General features: G+C 36.1%; 2 protein-coding genes across 4 annotated transcripts in view; one reads left to right on the top strand and one right to left on the bottom strand.

Moving 5' to 3' along the window:
* Positions 1 to 6,730, bottom strand: part of ANGPT2 (angiopoietin 2) — a 44,158-nt gene extending 37,428 nt beyond the window's left edge. The window contains exon 1 of one of the 3 annotated variants that reach the window (XM_035321160.1): positions 5,897 to 6,730. In XM_035321160.1, coding sequence (XP_035177051.1) covers positions 5,897 to 6,181 — 285 coding nt within the window. In that variant the 5' untranslated portion in view covers positions 6,182 to 6,730. The remainder of the gene's footprint in view (positions 1 to 5,896) is intronic. The other 2 variants (XM_035321159.1, XM_035321161.1) reach the window with 2 other exon arrangements.
* MCPH1 (microcephalin 1) overlaps positions 1 to 18,651 on the top strand; it is a 126,495-nt gene that overhangs the window by 83,008 nt on the left and 24,836 nt on the right. The gene's annotated exons all lie outside the window — the stretch shown is intronic.

The raw sequence follows: 18,651 nt of genomic DNA, 5'->3' as shown, positions 1-18,651 counted from the left end.
CTTCGTATACTAGTACATGCATGAAATATTTTTTTGTTCAAGAGCCATCTCTCATTTTCCCTAAGTGCTTAAGAAAATCTGCAACTTGCATCTTTTGTTCCATTCTGTCAGGATGTGGGAACGGACAGATACCAAACTCCAAGGAAAGGCTGTCAGTCCAGATTCCACTCTTGTTCCTAAGCTGTTTTAACAAATGAGATGCATAATGTTTATCTATGCAATTAGTGTATTGGTAGCATATTCCATGTTTATACTTTCCACTTATTGTCTCTTGATTCTGGTGTTTACAAACTTTAGTGACAGCATTGCATGCCAGGATGAGGGCTGTGCAGCATGCTAGCTTTTGCAACTTCTTTAGCAAAGCTGGTAAATCTTCAACTTTTCTACTCCTCTTTCTCTTCCAGGCTGAAAAGACAGACTGAACTTACTCTAGGGAGCTAATTATGATGATACCATTATCATAAACTAATGGTGACTACCATTTGAGTCATCTGACAATACTCTGGGTTTGCTAAGCTCCAGAGAAGGATCAGAGAGTGACACCTTTCTCCTTGTCTAACTAAGGTCTGAGAGTTTATCTTCTAAATCAGTTAGCAGCACTTTGCAGGTCTAGCCCATAACAGTATTGCTGCAGAAAGAGTCTTTGCCTCCCATCCTGGCCTTCAGCTGGAGCTGTGTAAAATCCCATGAAATAATAGATGCAAGAGGGGGTTCTTGCATTAAAGTATGTAAGAGGCTGTTATATAACTAGTGATTTACTGAGTTACCTTGATTTACTGTCAAAAGCATTGTAAATAGACTAATGTAAAATATAGTATATTTTCAAAAATTCAAATACTGTAGCATGAAAAGGACAGTCCACTACAGCCATTGAAAACTTCATATTTTGAAGGTTAGAAATGTTTACCTGTGTCTGTTAGGGAAAATTCAATGTATTCTAGGGAATACATATGTGATAGTTTGTTTCTTCTGATTAGGAATCAAAAAAATTGTATCAGTTATTTTTCTTGGCAGATAGCAGGAGAAGCATGTTATTGAATTAATTTATAATCAACAATAAATAAGGTGCAGTAACAAGATAGTTGTCTTAAAAAAAAAAAAAAAAAAAAAAAAAAAAAAAAAAAAGCACCATTCTGGAATTCAGTCTCTCAGCAAAAGTTTCTAAGATGTTCTAAGGTTTATGCTGTTATGTGTTGCAGTGTGTTTATGTTAAGTGGGTATGCAAACACAAAGGACTGGAAAGTGTCAATTCAAGCATCTCCAAGCTAATTTCCTATATGTGCACTTGAAGGAACAGAAAACAGAAAATTATTGTTAATAATTAATGGAGAAAGTCTTCCAGTTTGCTGTTTGGACCAGTCAAAGATGATAACTTTGTGATCATATTAATAACAAACAGAGCATTTGAAAATATATTTTGAATGCTAGTAAGAGACTGGTTCAGTAAAAAGAGGCATCTGTCTACCATATTTTTTTCTGATCACATCTTGGAGATGATGAGCTCTCAAATTCAATTTTATCTTGTAGGTGTGTACAAGAAAATCTCTTGCTCTTCTTTGTTGGTTTTGTACTGTTTCATACCTGTTCCATCAATTTGGAACTTGTGGAGTGACAAATATTATTTACAACAATTTTAAGCACATGCAAAAGTATCGTTTCGAGTCTTTTTACAAGAATTTACCTATTGGAGATATAACAAGAAACTGCAGAGTCAAATCATCTAAACTAGCTTGGAAACTTTATCCAATAACATGTATTAATCTCAAAGTAAAATGGTATTTTCTTTTTGGTCATGCCAGTACTCTTTTGCTTAGCAAATACATAGTTGATAGACAGAAACAAGCACTTTTCACATTTAAGTGAAAACAGATGCATTACTTAAGAAAGGAATGCAGCCCTTGATTCAGAGTCAGAATCATCTCTTGCGTATTTCAAAATCCAGTGCTGTACAACATATTTGTCCTTGTCCATTGCATGCAGATGTTTCTGGATGGTGCATGTCAGAATATTTTTTCATATTTGAGATATGAACTTCTGTACCTTAATGCCTTAAGCCACCACTGTATACTGTATCTTAAGTATTATAATAATTATAACCATTTGTAGGTACTTATTCATAAAATATTATGCATATCCACTCCCATACATCTTAAAACATCTGAATTTGTTTCCCCTAGAGAAGAAACATGTTTCAAAATGACGAAGGGTTTTTAGCTTCCAGGATCAGGAAAAACAAATCTCAGTTCAGAGATGCTACATCTCTATCAGCAAAGTGTTCCTCTCCTAGTCTGCTGGGATGGTTCAAGGTGAAGTTCTGCCTTTAGGTTTAATGTTGACTCCTGACTTTTATTTTCTAGACTTTTGACCTGCTGATAAACTAAAAAATATAGTACCCTATATGCCATACGCTATCAACAATTTGTTCATAAATTCTTTTCAATATTTTCTAACGGGAAAGACAAAGCATGACCCATTTCTTTTACACTATTGCTTTGGACAGAGTCCTACCTCCTTGTAGTCTAAAGTAGGATCTAGTTTATGTACTAAGAACTAAATTCAAGTCAGCATTCAGTTATTTCAATGGCCAAATATCTGGAAAAAAAATGCAGTTCCTGCAGTAGAATTGCCATGATCCAAATGGTAACATTGTCATTAATTTAGATAGAGATATTTTTAATTGTGGACCTTATGAGAAACACATATTCTAGAAAACCTAGTGTTTTTTTATATAAAGAAATTCTCAAGGATAATACTCAACATGTATAACTACATTTAGAAGCTCCAGTCTCGTACCTTATCTGTATTACCATCCTCCTACCCTCTCAAATTAACTGAAAATCTTATTAACGAGAGGCTTGTTCTCCCTACCTATACAAACACTTTAAGAAATATATATCTTACATGTCTGCACAAACTGATCCCAAAGTAGGAAATGTCAAAGCAGAAAGTTCATTTCAGGTTTTTTATTGCAAGTTGATCTAGAGTTTTGGCCTTTGCTCTGCAGCATTGCTTACTGGCTTACTGCTAAACACTGGATTAGGTGGAATAGTGGTTTGTTCTAGTATGTCATCCGAACGCTTAAACGTAATCTCCTTTTGAAAGACATTCCAGTTTTATGTATGGTCTGTACAGTGATGGTGTAAGGCGTTAAAACTGTTTGAACAAAAAAATAAATAAAATGTTTTCATGAAGCAGCAACTGAACTTGCAGCAGTGATAGAACAAAGTCTTCTGCTCTGTATGCAGGACCAGAGCAGAAAAGAACCTGGCCCTGCTTAACAAATTTTCTTCCCATTGTGTTTGTCCATTAACCAGATAAAGCGCACACTTCCCATGCTGTTCCATTCATACAGCCTAGAGTTCATTCAGAAACATAATGTTTCCTTTAGTTGATGGATTAAAGGCAGGATGGGGGGAGGAGTGTAAAAATGTTTTGGGATGTGCAACACTTCAGGAACAACTTTTAAATGTTAATTCACACTAAAAAATTTATTTTTCTTCTTTATGCAACTTCGGAAAAAAATGAGTAAAACTATTTTTTTAAAAAAAAAAAAGCAAGACATAAAGCAGGTTTTGTGCAATTGCTGAGAAATTAGCGTCAGGTTATTTTTAAAATCAATCTCATATTACACTTTCAGTATAGTACATAAACTAAGTAAACATTTTTTTTTTTTTGGCAAGCCTCGACAAAGCTGGTGTTATATTTTGGTAAATTGAAATATGAACCCAGGAATGTGTATTAATGATCTTAAGAAATAAAAACCACAGCAAGTAAACTCAATAAGCAACTTTAAAGGTTATTGTTTGCTTTTCATCTTCACTTAGTAGACCAGGTGTCACTAGCAAAGCAAATATGAGGAAAAGCTACTTTTGTTGGAACCTCTTTGTGAACAAAACAGATGACATAAAGAGCAGGTGTTAAAATAGTGAAAAAGGCAAACAGGAGTTATTTTACAGGATGTTTAGCTGTGGAACGGCTAGGAGAAAAAAAAAAAAAAAAAAAAAAAAAGGCTATTCTAAAGCATCTTACCTGGAAATCTTTGCTCAAATAAAACCCTACTCTGTCTTGTAAAATAGAATCTGCTTTTTGATCCCCCAAAGAACTGGTTGGATATACTTATCCTATTCCTCTTGTAGCTGACTTCCCAGAGGCTGACAGGAAAAAGCATAGTTTTTACTAAATAAGGATGCTGGAATTTGCCTACTGCTTTCTGTTTACCTGATGTCACTTATGATACTGTGTTTGCCTACTTAAGTGGCATTTAGCACTGGAGTGTTGTGTGTGATTTTACTATTTATGTTAGGAAATTGCTTACCAGCTGGGGAGATTAGGCTGTTTTACTTTGTGTGTTTTTCATCCTGCACTGCACATCTGTTAATGTTGGTTTTAACATTACAATAGTAAGCACTGTAAATTAATAAATAGAAAGGTTAGCCCATACGTGGAGGGAAGTTTTGCCTGTGAGATTAAAAAAAAAAAAAAGGACTACTGATCTGACATTTTACCCAACACTTGAAAATGTGGGTGTCTCCATTAAGCATTCTAAGCCCACAAAGACAAATTTAACTGCCCACACTTCAGGCTTCAAGTGTGTGCATTTTGGATTTAAGCCTTAAGGTTCATTTTCAGGTAGATGAAAGCACTATTGTTTCTACTTTGAAGTGTGGCTTCTGTTTCTCATGCAAATTCGCTAGCAGGTTTCTTTGATTCTATCATGCTAATTCCGTACCTCTGTAACTGATGAGAGAAGTGAACCCTATTGCAAAACGTTTTTGTAATGAAACAACCTTAGCATCAAAAGTGGCTACTCATTGCAGATAATTATGAATTCTCTCCCTTTGCAACAAATATTTCATTCTTAAAGAAAGAAGCCCTTTATGGCATCACTTGAACAATTGTTTCCAGTTCCTGTGTCAACTGCTCAGTTAAGTCCTCAAAATATTTACTGCTTAGAAGATAGGCATCTTGGTACGAGGCACAAATTTAGGATTATGAATTTATGATGCAATTAAACTACACTATTGCACCTTTTCAGGTACCAGTCAAATAAAGCTTTGTTAAATCAAAATATATTGACTAGTGTAGCATTTAGGATCAAGTGAGTTCCTATAAAGATGTGTAATTGTGATCAGGCTTATTTTCTGGTAGTGTTAAGAATTTATGCAATATGATTTTTTTCTGATGTTCCAGGTCTTATTTTACACATGTTGCCGCTTTGGCAATCAATGTCATTTTCCTTCAGTTACATTGGAGTGGCATTACAGGAAGCTATGTGGCATCCAAAACACCTTTTCCAGAATATTTTTTTTCTGTGAATATTTTATGCTTGAGTGGAAGTGTTACAGGATGAGAAGGATATCCGCCAATGAACTTTCTTGAAGTTCTGTCACTTAACTAGGCTAACTTCACTGCAAGGCAGACGTGCAGTCTTTGAATTACAACACTTTGTCAGCGTGGCTTACATATGCTAATTTCTGCATGCAAATTTCAAGATCATGTTTCAAATATATATTTTTAAGACCCGCCTCAGATAAAGGCATGTTCTATATTGTTTAAATAGAGATAAAATAGCCCCTGTCAGATCATTATAAATTATTAGCTGGCTCTTTCATGTCACAGTTTTCAGACGTGATTGCTGTCTGACTGCCTATGTAATCACTATGTGTCCAAGCAATTCAAATGCAATGACAAACTTTAAAGCACAAGGTCTGCAGAGCAGTGAAGTTATCTGTTCCTTGCTAGTCTATAAAATTAAGTTCTCAGACTTTGAAATAACCTGTAGATAGAAAAGCAATTCAGAAAGCTAGATTAGATTGTGTGTTTTGTGAACTTAAAAAAATGAAATAGATAATGAGATATTACAAATAAAATTTTTAGGATAGAAATATTATCCTACCTTCATTAGCCACTGGGTGTTGTTTTCCATGATGTTTTCAAGTAGTTGCAGTCTTTGAACTGAATCATCATAGTCTAGAGGTGCGTCCCTCTGCACGGCGTTAGAGACGTAAGAGCTGGAAGATCGGCAGTTGTCTGTCTCAGGCAAGAGGAAGGTGTAGCTGCACGACCCGTGCTGAACCTGGTACTGCTTCTTGCCGATAGTCTCCATGCTTTTACTGAAGGAGTTGTATCCCGAAGCTAGGAAAATGCTGCAGCTCCAAGTGAAGTAAACAGTCAGCTGCATTTTAATTCCTGCGGCCAGCCAGCAGATCCGGAGCGCCTTGGTGTGCTGACAGGAGCCCAGATCGAAGTTAACCTGTGCAGAAATTCAGTGCTCTGCTGCCATGTGTTGTCTGAACGAGGGCTGGACTTTCTGGCCGTCCCAGTCCCACGCCGTACTCCCCCCAGTCGTGCCCTCAGCTGTCAGATGCAGAAAGGAAGAGCAGTCCCACCGTGGCTGCAGGCTCTGCCTTCCTTTCCCCCAAAAAAGCCTCACCGCTTCCTTCTGCTCAGCTTCGTCCTGATTTTACCGCTCGGTAAACGAATCAATCACTCTCCTTTCCTTATATGATAAGTTGATAAGGGAAGGCAGACATGTGGAGAGCTCCGCTCCTCCCTCCCGAGCCGCTATCTGACCACGGGGGGGTCGCTCACCCTCGGAATAAAAGGCGAGCGCGCAGCCCAGAGTGGGATGTCGGAGAGCCCTTGGGGAGGAGCGGGTGTTACGGGACCCCCACACGTCCCTGCAGCAGCAGCAGCTCTCATTAAGAATTTCCTAGGATGAAAAATCAGTTCCGATCGCCTCCAACTATGTTTGCAGAAGGAGCTTGTAAACTCTTTGCAGCAGGGATCATTCTTAAACGCTGTCAAAAATAGCTAAAAAAAAAAAAAAAAAAAAAATAGTTCCTGTGCTTGTTTGTGCTTCTTATTTTTTTTAATACACTGAACCAAGATGTAATTTAGCTTGTGGTTTATATGTTGTGTAATTACAGAGAAAGACACTCTCCTAGGCATGCAAAAGCAGGCTTGGGCACATCCTTGCAAAGAGAACAAGAGACAGGGGCTTTAATTAAAAGTTTTCAGTCAAATGCAGCCTCTGTATTTTACTGTCTCTCTGACCTGAATAACCATTTTTAATCACTTCAAGAAGTAAATGTTTTCAAGCCCTTTTTTTATTTTATTTTTGGTCTATATTAAACAGCTAACTCTGAAAGTGATAACAAGAGATGCAAATCAAAAGTCAGCTGGGACTGAAAAAGGGAACAACTTTACAGAGCAAGTGGAAGTCAGGCACTCCTCCAGATGTGGCATGGATGAAGAGCATTTATTCTGTCAGCTTTTGCTAGCCCCATCCTGGGCCCTTGGAAGAGGGAAATACCTGGAAAAGGTGAAGGAAAATCTAATAAAGTAATTATTTGTCTGTATAAAAAGGCTGTAAATAAGAGTTTCTCCTTCCTTCCCACTCCTAGTGATATTGAAAAAGCCAAAAATTACTAACTGACTTACCAAACCCTGGGAAAAAGCTGATTCCACTGAATTTTGGAGGAGTTCACTTTCTCTGTTGCAGCAAACAACTTCTTGGAATAGGATATTGATTCCTGAAGAGAAACTGCCTGAGAGTTCTGCTACGTTTAGGTCTGGAAACTGTAGATTTTTCATAATTAAAATAAACAAAGGGAATGCCACACTAGGCTGGCTAACACGGATTAGAGACCAAAATTCCTCTTATATGAGGAAAATCCCAATGTGCCTCATGATCTCTTAGGACAGACTTTCCTATACAACATGCTATGTTTTATTTAGTGTATGAATATAGGTTTTTACTTTTTATACCATGAAAATTGTGTTCAGGGGTTGTCAGAAACTGATATAGCAGCTAAAATTCATTTGCTTATATTGTTGGATGTTGTTGGAATTCCTTTACATAACATGTTGTTACCTCTGGAAAGGGAAATCTATAAAATTCAGTTCTGGAGAGTCCCAGTAAGGCTTGGCTTGGAATTGGACTGTGACCTGTGCAACTAATTTGTCACATTTGCTTCCTGTGAGCTGTTCATCTGCCATCCTTCATCCTTCCAGACAGTGGAAATGGAAAGAGATGTTTGGAGTTCTTGACTATGCCAGTCAAGAATATTTTCTACAAAATGTAGATATCCATAGGGTTTGCCATAAAAAGTAGACATTTCCCATCCATTCAACTTCCTGTTGCAACAGCAAAGCAAATTAATGCAACAGGTACCTGCATTGTTAAAGAAGATTCAAAATCTTTCTGCATAGTCATTTCCACTTTTCAGTACATTGAAATTTTTGGAAAAATGTTTAATCCATGTACATAACAGTCTTTTGCACACTGAAAACCTTTTGCAGGTTGAGAAACCTGCTCTTATGCAATGAAGACAGATTTATGGATTAGATTTATACATTAGACTCCTTGAAGCATTTCTAGGTATCTAGCCAGACATTCAAATTTGTTCTTGTCTTTAATTCCAATACTTATTATTTTTAAGTTAAATGAGAGTTTCCTGTTATGACTTGTGTTTAACTGTCCTTAAATTGAATTGGTCCATTCCCTGCTTTCTTTTCCTCTCACAGCTAGCCCAAGGAATATGGGGCCTGCACAAGAGTAGTGCTGCAAATAGGAATATTCCAGTCCTGAAATCTGGATGAGGAGAATGAATGAATGAGAGCTGGAAGATAATCTGAATTTTTCTGCTTATATTTTCATGGTGTTTTTAATCCCTTAGTGAGATATTAAAGGGAAAAATGAGACTCACCAGTGTAGTCTCTTAGAAGTTTTCAGTTATTACGTGTCTCTTCAAGGGACATATAAGAGACAAGAATTAAGGAATACTGAGAAACTGTTACACAGGATTTCCATGAGAAGCGTGATTAGATCAATAGTTTTTGAGTTGCTATCAAGTTTGCCATCCGTGTGTTGCGCCAGTGAGTCAGATCACCAGCCTAATCTTGCAGCTCAGTTTTGCTGGGTTTTTGAGGAGAGACTGGCATGTCTCTAAAGGTTTGGTCTGGAGTCTGTTTTCCTTTAGGAAAGGCCAGTACATGACCCTGGGAGGCCCTTGAGCAGTAACGGGGCCAGGAACAAAACTGAACTTGGAGGCTGCCTGCAAAGCTTGCTGTATCTTGGACCTCCACTAGGGAGAACTGTGGTTGTATGAATACTGGAGAGAGAAATCAGTTTACCTTGTACGTTTTTTGTTTTGTCTTGTTTTGAATGAATGAATGAGTGGCCAGTTGCTATGGCAGCTGTCGGCAGTTCAGGGAAAAAGTATGGAAAGTGCAGGTATTCACTGTGTGAAATGCCAGCAAATGCCTGGTGGAAGACCCTTACCGGCACAGCAGGAATCGCCAGTTGTGCTGTGCTTCTCATCCAGCTCTTTGAGTAACACCCCAAGGTACACTGTGGTAATGTTTTCCCCAACTTTTCCTTGACACTTCCTGGCTGCAGTGGCAATAGCTGAAATACAGCCCCCAGCACGCACATATTCACACGCATAACCGAGGGAGGATTTTGCTATTTCCCCATCTGGGTCTGATGGACTAGTACTGCTTTAATGAAGTGCTCTTTCCCACTGCCCAGGCAAGTTAGTGAGTGTTCACCTTGCCAACAAAATAAATATACGTCCCTTTAACCCTTCACTACGGGATAGTGCTGTATTTGGTGCATCTTCTCGAGCATTTGTTTGTGATCCTTCACCCTTTCCATCCCTTTGGGAGCAGCTTTCCCAGCTGTGGAGGAGGAAGTGGTCTTCTCTGCCTCCCCAGGGACTCAAAGCCAGGCAGAGTTCAGGGGGAAAGAAAGTAGTAACGGCTAAATTTAGAAAACTGGTGTGAAAAGTAAGGCAAGTTAAATACATTTGCGTCCTTGAATACTGAGGAGGAGGAAGGAAGATGCTTGAATACAGCCTTTTTACAGAGCCTCAGAGGCATAACAAGTCTTGCAGGGCAGGGCTTATTCTAGAAAAGCTGAATGACAGAGAAGATCTAGCTCCTGTCAATTATGAAAAGAAACATCTCATTCTTAGCCATATCGAAGTATGAAGGAATGTAAATCATTTGGCATGAAATCTTATATATGCCAGTATGAAATTCAGTAAAAAGTTATAGTTCAGACCAGTTGCTTTGTCTCAGTATTTTTTTAATGTTCTTTGTTTTCTTCATCTTTTATTTGTGCTGAAGATATGGAGTGACATGTTTGCACTTATGATACATTTGTTCTGCAAAATGAAATATTGATGCTTAATCTGGGATTTCCTGCTTGTGTTATAGCTGAGAGTATATAGTATTTGACATAAAATAGCAAATAGTGGCTTGGTATATTTAAAGTACAAATTAGAGCTTTCACCTTTTAGAAAGAAGATACTCACTCTACAGAACTCACCTTATAAGTGATGAAGTGTATATTTTGTCAAAACTAAACATTTAGAACATTTTGCCAGATGTGTTTCAGGCAATTGCTTTTCCTGGGAAACAGCAAATTCCCTTACTCAGCCAACCCTGCTTTTATTCCATACAGCATATGACTAAGCTGCTTTGAGAGAGATGCCTGAATACCACTAACATTATCTTTCCAATTATCATTTTACTTACAGCTGCACAGCTTCTGTTTGACAGGCAAATGCAGAGATCTTGTGAGACCTCTGATAGAAAAGGAAGTAAAAAAAATAAATAAAAATGGATGTAATATAAGAAAATGTTGACTTTGGGCTATATCTGCAGACTTTGCCACCTAAAACATTTGAGGTGTTGATTTAGTAGATAAGCAAGTTCTCATTTCAGCAGTCTTCATGTTTTAGCAAGAGAAAAAAATACATAACAAAATATGTGCAAAATAAAGGCACAACAATGAGAACAAGCATTTTTGGTGCTACATTCTTAGAGGGATATTTGATCTACATATATAACTGAAAATGCTGTAGTGTGAGAATGTCGAACTGCAAATTCAAATCTGAGATTAAAAAAAATCTGAAACTTGGAATAAATTAATAAAGTATTTTATATATTCCTGGTATTTACATTCCTTACATTTTGACACTCAATATTAAGTCCCCACCTTTGGTTCCTGGTACTTTAATGTTAGTTTATGGTAGTTCTGTTTGTTGGCTTCAAAATATTTTCTTTAACTGGGAGTATTTTAACATAGTTCTCAGGAACAAATGTCAACAAGGACAAGACTCGTGAACTCATAACTTAAAAAACAGGGAACAGTATCTTGAACCCTACTAGATTTTCAGTCTGCTAAAAATCTTGTCTTGTTCAAAGAGTTTAAGATCTCAAAACAGATAAGTGCCAGATTATTATGTTTTCCATTAAGCCAAAACATATTGTTTTAGCAAGACCCATAATTCAGTTCTTTAGTACTTTTAAAATTAACAGTAATATCTTACCAATCATTTCTCCTTTCCCCGCCACTTGCCTATTATTCTTTTTATTGCATCAGACCTTCTCCACTGGTCTCTCATTACTTGTTTAACAAAATGTCAGGATTCCACTCACTTTCTCAGCTGCTGATTATTTCTAATCATTCAGAACATCTGTTGTAACATCTTGTGAATTCATAGTCATCTCTCTGTTCTGTCTCTGATGTTCGTCCACGTCTCCTTTGAGTGCCCTTCCTTACAAAGGGAGGTCATTTACCCAGTAATTCTCGTATTGTACTTACTTTTTTGAAGGGACAAGAGGTCAGTAATCTAATCCACTGAAAATTTCAGTTATCACTGTCTTGGTGACTCAGTGCGTTTCCATCTGGCCTTGAAAGATCCAATCCATTATTTCAGCAAATTATATTTTTCCTAGATGCTACACCATTAGTTGAAGTGTGAATTGGCCAAAACTAGAATTTATATCTACCCTTGGAAATGCTTGCTTGCTAGCCCCGTATTCTCTTTTGCAGTTGATACTGCCAACACTCTTCAATTTATTCAATCTATAATCTGCAAGCTATCTTTATATCCCTTTGTTATTTGGTATTTTATTCTCTCCCTTTTTTGATTCTACACTTTTTTGAATGTCTATAAAATTCTTACGCCGATCGTCAACACACTGAATTTTGTAATATGTTCTGTTTGACTCCTCAGTAACATTTGAAATGTGATCTATTTATGAAGCTTATTTTATTAGTTCTGCCCCTTTTAGTAAATAATACTCAACCTTATTTTCATAATACTTGTTAGACAACTGTCAGAGGTTCACTTATCTATTTAATTGCCTCAAATGTGTTTCCATTTTTGAAGGCTCTAAGTGCAGCATCTCTTCAACCAAATAACTCAGCTTCATTGCTTACTTCACAGACACTCACTGGACCAATGTTTTGGGCTGTCTTGGTTACAGTTGGGAAGTCTCTCAGTTAACCTGACATTTAATGTGACCATATTTTCCATTTATAGACTTATTTTGAAACTTATTTGTAACTTTTGTTACACAACAATGCTCAGGGCTTTTTGAGATCATATTTGAGATCATATTAACATTAAATCATAAATCATAGTTTTATATATATGCATACTTAAATCTGCATATACACATACACTTAGGATGCTGTAGATGCCACCACATAAAATATATTTGGTCTTGTTAATTTAGTTTGGAACTTTGTGGTATCTCATCTTAAACAATAAAAATAACATGAATGTATATTTTTTGAAATTTATGTCTTTATGACTTCCACTTTCCAGAACTTTCTTAAATGCAACATGCTTCTTATTTTTTACTGTTTTATTAGTTTTATAAAGATTTTATTTATCATTCCAAATTTTCAAGGGACTTCTAAAGTACAATGTACAAATACCTATATAACTGTAATCTATACAAATAATCTGTGCAGATATCTAAGAAGATTCTCACAACACATTAACGAAGTTGGTATTCATAGCACAGATGGTAGTTTTTCTTACTGTGAACATTTTTTAATAATGAATGTTATTTTAATCTTTAAGAGATGAATCACCCACATACTGAAGTAGGAAGTGAGTCCCATGATTATGAAGAATAGTTGCTATACATCCTTCCTCCTTAATATTTTTATATTGTTTGGCTATAGCACCCAAAGGCTTTGTTCATTCTCTTCAGAGTTATGTGATGACAGCAAATTTTAGCAGGTAACAAGTGTAATTACATCTTAAAGTTGAATAGCATGAGTACAAAATTAACATGGAAATTTCAGCTAATGTCAAGTATCTCACAACTGGACTACTCAATAACTTTGATAGTTTTAAGTGCTGTGCCTTGTCTATCCCCCATACTGGGCAAAGTATAGTACAGCACTTGTTTAAAGAGGTTACCATCAGTTTGAAAATGAATGAAAAAGCTTCTGTGCTAATGTGGAGAAACTAGTTCTACGAAGTCCTTTAAATCCCATTTTTAAAAATTGTTTCTGTAGCACATGCGCATTTACTCTTCTTTATTGGATTGTATATGAAAAGATTAACAGAGATATTCATACTCCTTATGCTCATGTACTGTTTCATGCTCATTTGAAAACTTTAAGTTATAGTTTTGTGTATTTGGACACTTTAAAGCTAGAATCTTTATGCAAGGTTTTGACTTTTACCGTGTTACTGGAGTGTTGAATTATGTTGATGTGGGAAGGCAGTAGGATGTGAAAGAATCCAGAAAGCTTTTGGAAAATGAGAAATCTGTCTTGCTGACATCTTAAAGAAAAATGTATATGCCATTTGTTTAAAGGAATGTATTTTTAAAATGTCTAAGCAGTTGACGGTAATCTTGCCTTCCAAATAACCTTAGTCCTTGTGATTTAAACCTTTCTTCTGTAAGCAGTCATTCAGGTTAGTGGAAGGTTCCCACCTCTGGTAACAGCACCCTTCATTGATAAAAACAGCATGTCATACTTCCAAAGAGCATGTTCAAGATTCTGAATTCAAAGATAAACTGATGTCAAAGAGAGAATGAAAAGGAAATGAGAAACTGTATAAGAGGAATAAACAAAGCTTTCACAGAGAGAGAGGACATTTATGGCAACAGTAAGGTACCTAGTTCCTGACATCTGTTTCCCTCAAGAAAAAAATACTGTACATATGCTAACCTTTTTATGGAGAGTGCAAGAAAAATATTTGCAGTGTATTTTCATATATTCATATTTGTTGAACTGTATTATGGATATGTAATTTGGAGAGGATAGAGCAGCTGCATACTATTTTTGCACTCCATAAAGATAAATCTTTGCTTACTTCAATACTAATAAACATAGTCCAGTAATAGTTCTCAAAAACAGTACCAAGCCTCTTGCTGATTCTGCACCAAAAACTGGGGGTGGGGTTCTTTTTATCATTGGTATCACTGATGCACAAGTAAAGGAAGTATGCTCTTGCCTTTTTTTTTTTTTTTTTTTTTTTCCTCTTGTTAGTTGGGCATCAGAACCTGTGATGGAAAAAAAGAAAGATTACCTGCATACTGATACCAAGAGTAGGGCTCCTTTGTGGACTATTTACCACCACATGGTAGGAGTGAATATCCTACTGCTGGGTAAATATTAACATAAGTACCCTACTGGCTGAGTAACAGCCTGTTATTTATCTCCCCAAATAAATCATCTGCTGGAAAGATAATCCTCCATCTCCAGCAGAATGTGTACAGAAGATCAAATGTCTTATGAATACCCTATCATTTAAATGGTATTTTTTCTTGAAATATAAACTAAATAGAAAGTCCTTTTACTTCTCTTTTGCTTTATCTAAATCTGAATTTTTACTGAGTATTTTCACTACATAGAGAAAATTAAAATATTTGAAAAAATCTTTATTTTGTCCCACTAGAAATACATGTAAATGAAATTCAGAGGCAGTCACTGGTTGTCTGTATTGTCTGAAAATGAGTTCACATTCAGGCTAGCCATAGCCAGACTCTAACATATATTTATGAATATTATCAGTTCAATCTTCACTTCCTAACTTAAGGATAAACTTGATTATAGAAGGTCTGTATCTTCTCACTTGATTCTTAAGTCAATATCTTCAGTCAAATCTGTGATCAAATTCTATTCTAAATAACAAATAAGTTTTCATCTTTAGTGTAAAATGATGTATTAGAGGTTGCTACTGCTTCAGATGTAGCCTGTGGGATGTTATTAATAGCAATGTCCAGTGAACAACATTTTTCTTAAACATTAATAACTTCAAATCTGATCCATAAAATTAATAAACAGCTGATGTTGTTCTACTAATTTCTGTCTTCCATTGTTTGTTGACTATTCAAGTATCATTTTTAAGAATAAAAATGTTTGTATTAAATTTAAAATATTTACTTGATGATGACAAGTAAATTAGATGAATCTCTCTTAAATCAGCCAGCTTAGAATAGTTTCCTTTTCCATCATTGATCATTGTATTCTTGAGTAAGGTGCCAAGGTGGGATTCTTTGATTAAATATAAACATCAGATCATCCAAGGCTTCCTTGCAGAGCCAGAGAGATTTCTTTATTGATCATAAGGAGACTGACTCTTGAGAAACCAGCTCAGGTGAAAGCATCTGAAGTTAGGTGAGATGAATGGCATGCAGGTCACTAGATAGTACAAGAGCTGGCCTCATGCTTATTATAAAAACCCCATTGTTAACTGCGTAGGAAAGACCAGAGCCTTTTACAAAGCACTTTTCTACAAAAGATGATGAGAAAATAGTTTTAAATCAGCTGATTTATTTTCTATTGTTAAAATTTCCAGTTTGACTTATGGAAGAAGTGATGGTTGTTCCAGTTTTGAGATGTGCCCCATTGTCTCAATTTGAAGTGTTATTATATTATCACATTTATTTTAATTTTCTTACAATTTTCAGACTACTATATCCCAGCTTTATTGTTTTGACTCTCATCTCTTTCAGCACTTGAACTGTGACTTGATTAAAAAGCAGACCATAAAGAAATTGGGTCTAACTGCATTCACAATTCTTTCACATTTTTCAAGGTTAAGAGCATTATAGCTTTGGTAAATGTCTGCTGAAATGTTTAAACAGTGCCTGTCCCAGAACCCACTTGCAGCCCTCCCTAACAAATGGAGAGAAGGGATGGGCTAGCAAAGGACTGAATTTTCAAGCAGCTGTGCAGTATTCCAGGCAGGACAACCACAGGCAGGGAAATCGTTGGGAGCTATGGCTTACACTTCATTTTAATTTCATACCAAGTACAAAAATATTTTCAGAGGCTAAGATCTATTAGGCTGTAGAAAAGCCTCTCATGAGAAGTGATGGAATCCCCATTGCATGAGTAATTTAATATGGTTTGCCAAAACACTGAAATATGTAAAGGAAAATCCTATACTGGCAGCAGTAAGAATTAGGTGACATAATAAGCTTTTTCATCTTTAATTTCTCTCATTAAACCACATCATTTTGTTGAAAGAAAGAAAAATGTTTATGTTGGACCTCCATGTGAAAAGTGCTTATAGAAAAAATATCCCTCTTCAGATAAAAATATAATTAATATATTTGAAGTAATTCCATTTTCTCACAGTCATGAAATTAAAACCATCAGCCAAAAGTTAATATTAATGCCTGCAAACTGATAAGCATAGCTTATTAGCACTATTAACAGCAGTGGTTTAATATTGGAAATTACTGTGGTTTAAATTTCATTGCAATAGTGGAACAACTGCATTTTATATTATTAATTCTAGCAGTGAAATTTAAGAGAATATAGTTAATCCTATTACCAGAATACTGAGTGAGACTGTGTTTCATGGACTATCGTTTCCCACAAGTGAACCTGCTTGACTAATAGTAATTTGCAGTCAAATTATTCTCAGGTATCAGTTGCTTAATTGCTACTTTTGTTTCCAGGTTTAAGAAAAATACTTATGTAAATGTTTACAGCATATAATGTAAACAATGTGCTTCACAGACATTATCAAGACAAAAATCTATAAATTTTACATTAAAATCAGACTCCTGATGGTTTTTATTAACTTGAAACAGATTCTTTTCCAACTTTTAAAACCTCTATTTTCTTCTGTGTGAAGCAGGTTCCCTTGTATTCAGATATTTTACCTCACCAGTTCTGCAATACGGTGGAGAAAAACTGCACTCACCTACATCTCACCTAACTTTGCTGGTGTACAGTTTTAGCCTGCAGTACACCCAATAAAGAAAAATAGCACATACTTTTAGGACGGAGGTTTCAATAAACTGAGAGCCTGGAGGACTGAGGAAAAGGTGATGCTTTAAGGGCAACTTGTGGGCCTCTCATTTCGAAGGCTTTTCTAGTATCAGGCAGAAGCTTTTTTTGAGGTGTGTGGTGTGCATTGTGGTTAGGAGCTGCTGAAGTAGACAAAATGTGGGTCTGGTCTCCATTACTGTAATTTGCAAATACCCTGTGTCTGCTCACAGAGGATGGCCCAAGGCTTTTCAAGCTGTTAATGACATGAACAGTAGCCAAGAACTGTCTTTATTTGAAACAGCAGTGTATTTTAAAAGTAAGCTAGAATGTGTGAATCCTCAACCAGTTGCCATTTGCATGAAATTTACACAGTGAGGATTTTTCTTTAAAGAAACAGATTTCTCACCAAACGCTCACTTGACTAGTTAAACAACTGAAAGTCTTTTCAAAAGGTATCACTACTACTTAACATACTGCCTTTCACAGATGGTCCAAACAAGAACCAGGCTGTATAGTAAATGACTCTTGATTCACTCCCATTGATTTCTCAGTGTTCATGAATTCGTTAATTGTTCATTCATTAAACCCCATATCTTTGCTGGCTCTTTCATGTCAGAATGAGGCATTCATTTCCAGAAAATTAGATGGCAGATGGTGTAGTAAGGACTGCCCCTTATTAAAAACAGGGGGTTGAAGTAATTTAAATTAATAGAAGACCAGCAGAAATTAAGATATATGAGATAAGAAATGAAGGAATAAAAGTGTCTTCTCTATTTTCTGTTTCTTTTGTTTTGTTTTCCCTAGTTAATTTTCTCTTATTAAAAGTAGGAAGTGGCATTGTAAGTCCTTAATACTAAATGTTGACATTCGGGACACCTGCAGACTGTTCAGACTGTTTAACAGTTCTGCATATGAATGTCAAATACATTGAGGTTGGTACTGTGTCTGCTATGTTATACATACATGTTTCATCTGTGGAAGCACAGATGTTACTTTTCCAGTTTACTAGTACTGGTTTCTAGGAAAATACATGGAAAGCCATGCCCCATACACTTTTCATATGAGGCACAGGACTTGGCTGTGTAATAGAGGACATCTCCTGTTATGTGGGACACTTGCCAGGCCTGCAGAAAGAAAAGATACAGGCCAGAGAACAGAAAGAGAGCAATAAGTGATTACTATGCCCTTTTTCTGGTTTTAATGCTTATATTCCACTCTGGTCTCAGCTGTTCTAGTCCATCTTTAATGATGTCTCTGAGCTGAATGTGATATCTAGACCATGTATCTAGAATAGTAAGATGTATTCTTTACTTTCTAGCCTATCAAATCCTTTATGGTTAAAACTTTAAAATGTTCTTAATTTTCATAAGTGAATGACAGTCAGATTTGCAAAGGTGGTACAGAAAGTATGTCAAAACTTACTTGCTTTGAGTCTTTCAAAAATCTTAGTATGTGTCCCTTTGCATCTCTAGGTAACAAACGTGTCTCTGATTCATAAACATGGATAAATATATGAGTCTCTTAATACTTGATGTGCATGAGTACTTCATGTTATATTTGAAAGCTTAACTGTAGCTATTTTAACTTTTCTCAAC

Source organism: Oxyura jamaicensis, chromosome 3 (assembly GCF_011077185.1).
Source record: "Oxyura jamaicensis isolate SHBP4307 breed ruddy duck chromosome 3, BPBGC_Ojam_1.0, whole genome shotgun sequence".
Taxonomy (NCBI): domain Eukaryota; kingdom Metazoa; phylum Chordata; class Aves; order Anseriformes; family Anatidae; genus Oxyura; species Oxyura jamaicensis.
The sequence above is the reverse complement of the archived record's forward strand: the minus strand, read 5'-3'. Positions and strand labels throughout refer to the sequence as shown.